The sequence below is a fragment of the Cyphomyrmex costatus genome, unplaced genomic scaffold (assembly GCF_001594065.2).
Source record: "Cyphomyrmex costatus isolate MS0001 unplaced genomic scaffold, Ccosl1.0 scaffold825, whole genome shotgun sequence".
NCBI lineage: Eukaryota > Metazoa > Arthropoda > Insecta > Hymenoptera > Formicidae > Cyphomyrmex > Cyphomyrmex costatus.
In genome coordinates, this window is record NW_017280403.1 from 37,041 (window position 1) to 48,574 (window position 11,534).

The 11,534-nt window shown below is 35.3% G+C and overlaps 1 protein-coding gene across 4 annotated transcripts in view; it reads left to right on the top strand.

The window, feature by feature from the left end:
- LOC108781498 (serine/threonine-protein phosphatase PP1-beta catalytic subunit) overlaps nucleotides 1-11,429 on the top strand; it is a 12,274-nt gene extending 845 nt beyond the window's left edge. Inside the window, exons 2-7 of one of the 4 annotated variants that reach the window (XR_001940948.1) lie at nucleotides 317-388; nucleotides 5,729-6,216; nucleotides 6,323-6,421; nucleotides 6,509-6,748; nucleotides 6,841-7,009; nucleotides 10,810-11,429. Coding sequence is in view for 2 of the 4 variants with exons in the window: in XM_018549470.1 (XP_018404972.1) it covers nucleotides 317-388; nucleotides 5,729-6,216; nucleotides 6,323-6,421; nucleotides 6,509-6,748; nucleotides 6,841-6,948 (1,007 nt within the window). In the remaining 2 variants the exon portion in view is untranslated. Of the gene's footprint in view, nucleotides 1-316; nucleotides 389-5,728; nucleotides 6,217-6,322; nucleotides 6,422-6,508; nucleotides 6,749-6,840; nucleotides 7,395-7,450; nucleotides 7,500-10,809 lie in introns of those variants that run through there. The other 3 variants (XR_001940949.1, XM_018549470.1, XM_018549471.1) reach the window with 3 other exon arrangements.
- Nucleotides 11,430-11,534: the final 105 nt, after the last annotated feature.

Sequence of the window (11,534 nt, forward strand, 5' to 3'; positions counted from 1 at the left end):
TCTCTCTCTCTCTCTCTCTCTCTCTCTCTCTCTCTCTCTCTCTCTCTCTTTACCTCGCTGTCTTGGTCGCGTTCGTTTTCTCACTCTTTACGATGTAACTCCATCTATTTCTCGCGACTTAAAGAATCCACCCTCTCCCTCCGCGCAAAACTGCCACCGCATCACCCCTCTCGCCCTGCGCCGCTAACCACCGCGCGATCTTTTATCCCTTCGTTCTCTTTAGCCGCAGAAAAAAAAAGAAGAAACAAATCTCTCTCTTTTTGTTTGTTCTCTCTCTCATGCTACGCGAATGCGGGAACCCCCTTGTGCGGTAAAGTATACCACACGCAGAAAGACCAGGTTCAGAAGAAAGCCAAGCTAAAAGATATTTTCTCGTCGGACTTTGTCGGTACGCAGCTACTACACAACAATAACCAGCCACCACCACCACTACCATCACAGCAACAACAGGAAACGACAAACCCCTCCATGTAGAATTATCCTGCATTCTCTCAAAATTCTTTGGAGTAGAATCTCTAAAGAGTGAAAATTGAGCCAGTCTTGGAAAAGAGTGGCTCAGTTTCCAATCTTCAATCTTTAGTACTCGCGATTGAGTCGTTCTTGTCCTACAAATTTCTTTTCTTCCAAAAACTGGGAGCAGTAATTATAACATTTATAATTTTTTAAATATGCAGTTTTGCAGGTACTTTTTAGAGATGTCATTAAGTATCACTTAATAATTTTTGTATATTTGTTAAAGTAATAAAAATTCAGAAAATCATCGTGTGTACTGAGGGTTAAGAATGAGATTTCACTCTTCGGAATAAAATTCATTCTAAAAATTTTATGGTGAATTTTATCACTCGCACTACTAAATTAGTACACATAAAAAGGCTGTTTTGTATGAAGTATCTAATTGTGCAATGGCATAACAATCAACTTATAATGAAAGACAATATATATATATTTTGTTAAATAACGTGTTAATATTATTGAGTATTTATTATTGAAAATATTCACTTTTTAAATATGCACTAATCTAATATAAAATGCGAGTGATAGAATTCGCTACTAGAGAGTTCGTTCGATCGAACTTCCCTGACGTTTGTATTTTGTTATCATTCCGTGGCCTTATAGCACGTAAACGTCTGCTTACTTGGCGTCGCGGGTTATCTCTAAGCGTGGCTTCCACATTACAATTGCATATTGTTAAGTACAAGATAAAAGTAAGGAAATACATTCTTATAGTTTTAAAGTTGTTATCATATTTGTTTTTATATCGTTTCTGTTTTCCATTTACATGACTTTTTCAACGACCGACTTGAATCAGCTGAAATTCAGAGCTGGAAAATGATAACCGACAAAAGCAGTTATCAGTTATCAGTAGAAGTTGAGGAAGAAGTGATGCATTCAATATAATGACCGCATTCAGTAGAATGTTTATTTTCCATTGTTATAAGTTTTCTTTGCGCTGAGATTGGATTATATTTTTAAATCTAGAAGAGTCCTATCTCAACAAAGGAAACTTGCAACAGTTGCAAAATAAACATTCTACTTTATACTGCCATTGTTTCGAGCAACTCAGAAGTATATTAATTAACGATACAATTTGTTGAGATAAATTTATAACTTTGTACTTTTTTAAAGAATCTTTTAAAGATTGAAAGTTAAGCCACTCTTTTTCAAGACTAGCTTTATTTTCATTCCTTAAAGTAAAATTCCACCTAAAAAAATTTAAAGACTAATTACGTCAAATGTGTAACATTCAATTTCATTACATGAAAAAATCACTCATGCGTGTAATTTGATAAATAGAAGTTGATCTAGTTTTCTTTCTATCTTGAAATTAAAACAAAATCAAGTAGAATCAACTCGAGTCACCGACACACGGTGACACAAATTAAATGGAAAGCAGAGTCGACTTTAGAAGTCCATTTATCGTAAGTGGAAAGTAATTTATGTTTAGACGTCGCGTTTAAAGCTGCAATAATATTAAAGTTCTCGTAGAAATAAGTAGATCGTGGTGTTTTAAAAGTTATCATTCTACCTCATAAAGAGGATGATATGAGGATGGCTCAAGTGACATTCAGGTAGCCACGTTTAGCGTTAAATCACGCGCTGCGAATTACGGGCCGTTGCCTCTCATTGTCGCGTGCTTGCTCGCTCGCTCGATTCCTTCTTTTTCCTCATTTTTTTTTATTTTTTGTTTTTCAAGTAAAGAGGAGAACTGACCCCTGCTGCATACGAGATCTAAATGTGATCCTTCTTGCTTGCTCTTCGGTCGTCGATCCTATCGAAGCCTCCCTTAGACTTCAAACAGCTACACACTTACTCAAAGACAAATATCTATAATCTTATTTGGAATATAAGTATCCACACAAACGCTTCTCGAACCACTCGAAGTTATTTCTGGATCTGTCAATGCACTTAGCCTATATCGTTTAAGATTTATCACTTTCTTCCCTTCGCACTCGTAGCCTTCTCATTTGAAATGCTTTATCTATTTAAAAATGAAGCAACGATGACTGGAGATGTTAGATGCTTAAATGTTAGAGTATATGTTTGATATAATAAGTGTATTTGTGCAATACGTAATTTGTAGCAAAATGCACGTTCTTCTATTATATTTCCTTCCCTCGCACTATTCGAATATAATATCTCCATCTTTCTCTTTTCTACTCTTCTCCCTAAAATGTAAAATCATAAAATTATAAACTATCTGAAAATCGTAATTTTGAATTATGCGTAATGATGCAGATTTTGTAAGTTTAAATAATCTTTGATTGAAAAGAATATCGTGTTAGTGTAATTTATCATTATCTATGTGAGCTTCATATCAATTGTGTTTTATGATGTAATGTCATTATCGTTTAGATAAACCTTGATTTAACTATATCTAGTATTAATTCGTTTTAATGATTCAGTTAATACATTCGTGATTGGAAAAAACGTTGGAGATACGTATTTAAAATGTGTATCTCACGACACTTACGACAAACATGTAATAGTTGTATTTAATATATGTAATATTTATTATGGAACGATATTTCATAAGATAAGAAAGTAATTTTAATTATATTGCACTGTTATATATTTGATGTTATTTACAGTTTGAAATTAGCAATCAATTATTAATTTCGGGGAACATATTCCTGAGCTTTCGTTTATATATATCAACCTTATACCTTCATAAGACTTTAGTTTAACGTGACAACAACGAATTATTTTTAACTACTTCAGGGACAAATTATTTTAAATTCTTAGTGTTTCATGGTGAAGTTCATCTTAGGCGCATGCGTGTGACTTATAAAACATGATAACGTGGAAATTTTATCAGTTTAACAATTTTTTAAAAACTTATTAAGTTCATAATGAATTTTTTAAGATTATCACATCTCGGATGTGACGGTACAGTTAATACTGCAAATTTAGTGTAATAAGTACGTTCACGTCACAGGTCCCTGAATAATATGCGATATAAAGTTCGCACTCCAGAGTCATCGTTAACGAGACCTTACAATTATTTTTAACCTCTTCAGGGACAAGTTATTTCTGATTTATCATATATTTTCTCTATATATTCTCTCTACCTTTTGTAGGATCGATTTTATTTATTTATATAAAGTTATTGAAATTTTACATTGAAAAGAAGGCTGACAGGGCGCTATAAAGAAGTCCTCCAATTAAATTTTAGTTTTAAGAATAAATATTATAATACATACAAGTGTCGCGAGCTTTTCTTGTAATTTTTTCTTAAATTTTCACATAAATTTATAAATTATTAACACGAGCCATCGTACGCGACGAGATGTTTGCATCGTCTATAAGTGATCCCAGAGTGATCCCAAAGAAATCTGTTTTCATTTCGGCTTATTTTAAGCACTTATTTTAAGCATCCGATGATTACGAGGTGCGAAGTGACATTTCCAGCGTTTCGTCTGGAATATACCTGCCATGTAATAGCAAAGTGACAATAGCTTCTCTCCCGGGTAGTGGAATCTCTGCATCTTCGCTCTATAGTCACCGTGACCTTGCTAATATGCAGTTTTCCGATAGCCAGTATCAGACTAGTTCAGCCGCACCGTGAATTCCTTTTTATGTCTATAAATAACGATTCGACGACACATCCATAGCGTCATAAAGAGAGACGGTCTGTACTGGATGTCGGTTAAATCACCTGTTCCCTTTGCCTTCGCCGCTTATTAACGCTTTGAATGTCGAATGACGTCATCTAAAGGTATTCGGCACTTTTATCAAGTGTTGAAGACTAAATGCGCTAGTGAATTTGTTTACGAATACGTAAACCTGATATAATTTAATTTTTATTGTGTTATAATTCAATTTTTTTTTTACTGAACTAATTTTTATCGCAGACAAAATTCAGATATAAAAGTTTAACGTTGATATAACAAAAAATTATTTAAATTTTGATAAATTCTTCTCTCTCGATCTCTTCGAGTGAGATTTCACTCCACAAAATTTAGAGAGTTTTAAATTACCGATGCTTTGTAACAAATTGTCGTTAACTTATAATTGTACAACTCTTATAATTGTGCAATTAATATATTTACTAATTTAATTAGTAAAAAATACAGTCGTGTTACTTGACACAGTTGTGGAGATATGCATGAATCTATTCACTGATGCATTTACTCTATACATGGCATTGTGATCGTGCGAAATTGAACTAGACTAGAAATTAGGAACTTGCGGGAAATAGAATCGGTCAGAGCGTTATAAGATCCAGGTAGGATCCAGAATCCATAGTTGAGTGGTACTTTAGGTTTCTGTAATGTTGAATCGTACAATCCGTGTCGAAAATAGCTCTCTTTCTCCCTTTCTCTCTCGTCGAGAGAGAGACTCGCACACTCCCGAGACATATCCATTACCCAACGAGCTTATCAGTAATTTCACGCCTTTGACGCTATTATAATCGATGCGATACCACCGTAGACCACGCCGGAAGTACCGTGATTGTACCCATGTGCAAAGTGCTCGAGAATAGGAAAAGATGATCTGGCCTCACCGTAATCTGTAATCGTGTATCACCCCTGTTTATTGAGACGGCTAATACCGGCAGAACTTAATCATCTTCCATGCCCCAAAGTAGAGTTATGCTCGATGTACCTGTAAGAAGGAGTATCATGACCGTCCCTCATTAGTGCGGTGGACAGAAGTGGGGAATGCCTCATTAGGCGTTATTATCGATTCGCGTACACCGGTATAAGTAACAAGAAGGTCGATACAGCCGACCGTGTTTCTCTATTGTTCTCTTCTCGACGCGAATCAAAGAATTGCATAACCGTGCGTAACGGCGTACGGTGAGTCGAAGGCAACGAGTCTCAATAGAGACTTGTGGTAAATTGACGGGATAATGATGTATTATTGGCGTATCACGCTCGAGTAATTCCAGAAGCAATACGTGCGTAACGGTATAAGTAATGTGGTATAAGTATGACGTTAATTATACATGACAATGGCATTATTGATTTTTTTTTCCAGAGATAGACTGCCTATTCTTACGTTATAGATAGACTCTTATTTCGATGTAAAAGCCTTTAAGAGGAGATTGAAATCAGTTGTAAATTCGTACTGACGCAGTAAATGTAACAAATTCGTGCTTTTATTTATTTTACTATTTTATTTTTCTGAACAAGTATCTGATAGATTAATTCACCGCACTAATGAAGGTTAGTTGCAGTCTCAAATAAAATAACGTAATTAATCGTCAACATTTCTGGGTATACAGTCAGAGGATGTCGGCCGGGCAAGACCGTTGTCATGACGGAGGCCGAGGTACGTGGCCTCTGTCTGAAGTCGCGGGAGATTTTCCTGCAACAGCCGATTCTGCTGGAATTGGAGGCGCCGCTTAAGATCTGCGGCGACATACACGGCCAATATACCGACCTGCTGCGGCTCTTTGAGTACGGCGGCTTTCCGCCCGAAGCGAACTATCTGTTCCTGGGCGATTACGTTGACCGAGGGAAGCAATCCTTGGAGACAATATGCTTGCTGTTGGCATACAAAATCAAATATCCGGAGAACTTCTTCTTGCTGCGCGGCAATCACGAATGCGCTAGTATAAACAGGATATATGGCTTTTACGACGAGTGTAAGCGGCGGTATAACATCAAGCTTTGGAAGACCTTCACAGACTGCTTTAACTGCTTACCGATCGCCGCGATTATCGATGAAAAAATCTTCTGTTGCCATGGCGGACTCAGTCCTGACCTGCAGGTGACTAGCGGAGAAACCAAAAAAGTTCTTCATTCTCGTATAAAAAGAAACTTATTTGATTGGATAAAAGTGCAATAAATATATATTCGTACTTTGTCTTGTTTAGGGAATGGAGCAAATTAGAAGAATCATGCGTCCAACTGATGTACCTGATACTGGTCTCCTCTGTGATCTTTTATGGTCCGATCCTGATAAGGATGTTCAGGTGAGATGCTTTTATGTGAAGCAAATCTTAACGCGCTGATTAGATTAATATAGTAAGAATTTCTTTAACCGTATATTAATGTTCTAGGGTTGGGGTGAAAACGATAGAGGAGTTTCATTCACATTCGGTCCAGACGTCGTGTCGAAGTTCCTGAATCGTCATGATATGGATCTCATATGCAGGGCACATCAAGTGGTCGAGGATGGCTATGAATTTTTCGCCAAGCGACAACTCGTCACACTTTTCTCTGCGCCAAACTACTGTGGCGAATTTGATAATGCCGGCGGAATGATGAGTGTTGACGAAACGTTAATGTGCAGTTTCCAGGTGATTGACAAAAGAATTTTTCTTTTATTTTTCTTCAATGTTGTTGATGTAACATCCAAGTTTATCGCGTTTTGTTTTGCATCTTTTTACAGATCTTGAAACCATCAGAAAAGAAAGCAAAATACCAATATGGAGGAATGAATACGGGTCAAGCAGGTAGACCATCTACACCACAAAGGAATCCAGCGAAAAAGAAATGACAGCCTTCAACCGAACCTGCACAACAAACGCGATTATCCTTAATGGAGGCTATCATGCTAGGTAAATCTGCTTTATGCTTGTCAAAGCTTACTTAATCACACTAGCTGACCACTTATGTGCATTATTACGAATCTATTTCCCACGATCATTAGTTAAATAAACAAAGAGACAAAAAGAACAGAAAAAAATAAAGAAACGAAAGGAGAGCGAAAGGAAGCGAAATGTAGAACGTTGCTCGATATATTTAAGTTCGCGTAATGAATCACCGATGATTTAGATGTAATACTTAGCATGCGACGTTTCCAACACCTGTACACGCACTCCGGGGCAAACATGATTTAAGTGGACTTGATTTATGGTTCAAAGATACATTAATGGAATCACTCGGACACATGGGCTTGCGAAAATTCTTAATGCTTTGTAGCCGATGCGCTTGTCGAAAACATCAAGTTTCTCGGATGTTGTGTATCTGATCTAGCTTTTGATTTTCATGTGTTTCAGCACGAAGACGCCGAGATACAGAATTAACCTAATCTGATAAACATAAACCTAAAAAAAAATGTGTAAGATTTACTTCTCTCTCAATTGCATTTTAACCTGATAAGAAATATAAATGATTCGTGGTCAATCAAGTTTCGATTATCGTCGCACTTGACACGAAGGGATTGCTTTCAGAATTTTATGGCAATTATGGCAATTATCTACCATGAACGATGTGATCCCTTGTGTAAAGCTAGTACTCTTTGAAAAGCATTTCATCATTCTCATTTGTATTTATTGCTTCCACTGTTGATGTTGAGTGTAATTATGAGATTCACTGTTATATATTATTAATATTATTTTTATTTTTAATAGTATTTTTATCATTGCTTTAGCAGCTAATTTAAATATCGTTTCGTGAGAGATGCGCGTGTATATAGATAGATATATATATATATATACATACATATATATATATTTTTGACCATTTATTTTTTCTCCATTACCCATTACAAATTTAATTATATCGTCATGTGCAGTATTCCGAGCGTGATAGTGACTGCACGTTCCAGAGATATGTCGTAGACGAATTAGGTTGTTTATTCTCGGGCGATGAATCCGGAGAGAAACACAGAGAGCTAGTATTTTTAAGATAAATATACTTACGCCTTTATTCGAAAGATACTAAAAGGAGGGGGATCGTGAAGAAGACAGAAACGAGGATATGTCGCATGTATACAGAGTTTAGATGCAGAATCTCGGCTTTTTCTCTTGCGATAAAAACAAACGCGAATGCAAATATACATTGTTATCGATTTATGGAAGTATTACGTATTCTAAAGATTTTTTTTAAACTGTGTGAACTTTTCATTAGTAATTTTATAGGCAGATCTGTATATTTCGATTTTAAAATTTTGCATTTGTTACATTATATATATTTATGCTGTTTAGACATAAGAGGCATTCATGTGATAGGATAAAGTTTATTAATTTTTGAACGCGCGGGAAAACCTGCGACGGCACATCGCATTTAAATGTTTGGTGCATTTATTTAAACATTTGCAGAATATGTTTATCTAGCTTTTCTCTTTTTTTATTGATCTCAAGTTTCATGTAATCTTATTCATTGCTGTAGAAATTACTACAGTAATACTCCTCGAACGCACATATGGGTCTTTCGTGTCCATACTATTTCTGATAGTTCTTATTTCTTATATACCTGTGCGCATGGTTTTGTGCCCCCCTCCCCCCCTCTAGGAAAAATCTTTGTGATGGGGAGATTATAGAGAAGCATTTGGTTTGTATTAAAAACAATCATTTTTGACTTTAATCAAATCAAAAACTGTTTTTTCTTAAAAAAAATTATTTGTCACATTAAAAATGATATGTTCAAATGCTCAAATAATTGCACTTTTTTGCATCTGGCTTATGTAATATTTTTTTTTTATAAATTATGATATCTGTACAAAAATCCTACAATGATTTTTTTGTACATATACATATAGTAAAGTTACGATTTTATATCAAAACTGAATTATTTTTTTTTTCTGGTTCAGAAAATAATTTTCATAATTTTTCTAAACATTTTTTCCAATGTTTGCATAGCAGAATAATTTAGTAGAGACTTTAAAGAATATGTGTAAATTTTTACAGAATTTTTCGAGTACTTTAATAGCATTTTTCATTGGCAGAACTAGTGCGCACTAGGCGCGGATTGCGTGTTTCATTGGGGATTTCAGTGCGCACGAAGATCGTGCTCGCTGTTTCATTGGTAAATCTAGTGTCGAGTTTTCGCTCTTTCGTGCAAAAATCTGGCACGAGCTCCGAGAGACGGTGTCGGTTTCGTGCAAAATATGGCGGTGCGAACTGATGAAAATTATTTGAACGAGCAAACTATGGAAGTGGTACTCGATTTCCTCTTGTTATCATCTAGTAGTGATGATGACGATTAAATAATTATTATTAGCAGTTTTCTGTTTATGAAGAAAAAATTGACACAAATTGACACACTCAGATGCGATACGTGTATATGCGTGTGTGTGTATTTTAATGTCTGATGTGTTTAAGCACACATATAAATATATTTTACGTGCGTTGCATTCACAAAATGCGTTCACAAAATAAAAACAGTTTTTATATTAAATTTTTCCCATAATTAGGTTATGAGATTGACAGAATCGATAGAATGTAGACTTACTTAAAAATTTTTCGTATAGTTCTTCTTCACCAACTTGAAATGTTAACTCTTACATTATTCGTATTTATTTTGAATTTTATCAAAAATAAATTATCGGAAGTATTCATTTCGAAAAAGAACTTGAGATGCTTTGTTGAAAACAGATTAGAAATATGCTGATATCGTCCACTCGCCAAGTCGTAAATGTTTCATTGGGCGTGCAAAAAACTTGCACTGTCGATGAACTTGGACAGTGTCAACTCAACTCGACGAGTTTCTAGTGCGCACTCAGTGCATGCCAATGAAAAACGCTATAAGATTAAGCACCTTAAAATCGAGTCAAACACGAATAATCCATATGTGCAGTCCGAAGGTACCGAAAATAAATGTGCCGTTTGAGGGAGATAAAATTGTTTTATATAGACTTTAAAAATGATACATTATATAATATTTCCTTGTTACGCTTTTGTTCTACAAGCGACTATAGTATTGTTCATTTTGTCTCTCGGGAACTGCTTGGAGTCGCTTTTAACGAACCTAGGTGTTTTTTTAGACGTTCTTTCATGTAGGTGGCAAAATCGGGAGTTTTCAAAGTAAAGACTTGGTTCTGTTCTATGATCTATCATCAGAGTAGAGAACCATTCAGGTCCACTTAGAGTTTTTCTGTAACTCTCCTTCGCGAAATAGTTCCATTCGGTTAATTTCTTGTTCTACTTTCGGAGTTCTACTATCTTATAATTAATCCAAAGATACCAAAATCTGATTGGATCTCTTCCGAGATAGACCCAGGTGAGACAAAACGAACGATACTATTGTATCATTATTTGCGATCGTCTGCGCAACAGAAGTCACATCTGTCTAAAAAAAGTACGTTTTGACAAGAATATTATTATTAAAATATTACATTATGAAGCTTGCAGAGATTCTTGGAAATTACATTATGTACAAAAAAGTAAATTTGCAGTCTGGAAGCAACGACTGATTAAATAGTGACATTTGGGAGATTGTATTCATAGTGAAAATTTTATTTTCAAATAATGCGCAAATATGTTTTCTAGGGATTTAATATTTGCTATTGGCAAAGTATTTATGAATATTATTAATAAACATGATGTATACGTCGAAATTTATGAGATATCGATAAAACGCGTTTGTCAATGATTAAATACAGACTGACGATTAATATGAGATTGTATCGTGCAAGTTATTATAGTTGAGAAGACGATCCGGAAACACGAAGACCGTACATCAAAACTGAAAACTCAGAAGCAGAAATCAATCAAATGCAACGGGCCTTTTCGTGGCAACGACACTACGATTGGTTCTCAAATTATTATGCTATATTTTACTCAATGGTTGTTTATTATTTGATTGCTATTTAACGTCGAATACCATTTGACATAGTTATTTATTGTTTGATATACGAGAGAGATGCAGTGTAAATTTTTGTTTTAGAATTGGAGCCGATAAAACGAAAGGTGTCCTTTCCATCCTTCCCTCCCTGCGTTTCTCCCCTAATCCTCCCAAACTGAAGCGCAAGATTAGTTATTGTCAAAGGAGCGGTTGTGATTCCTTGATATATGCGTTCTTTTCGTCCGAGATTCATATATTATATACAGATATTATATTTGTAAAGGGTTGGCCGGTCGCGATTCGACGATACTTTACTAAATAAATAATTAAGACGCTCTCGTGGGAGGAGCTTGCGCGCGCGCGACTATGGATTGTTACATCGTTCGAATCGCCGATGACGGAACACGCTATGCAATGGCATCCTAGAGATGTAAAACTTTCAGATAATAAATATGCATATTGTTGTACAAACTTTTCTTTCAGTTTATAATTCTTTCCTGACTTTTTAGTAAGAAGGTAAGAAATCTACTTCGCAGCAAGTTGATTTTTAAATATGTATAATATAATTTATACACA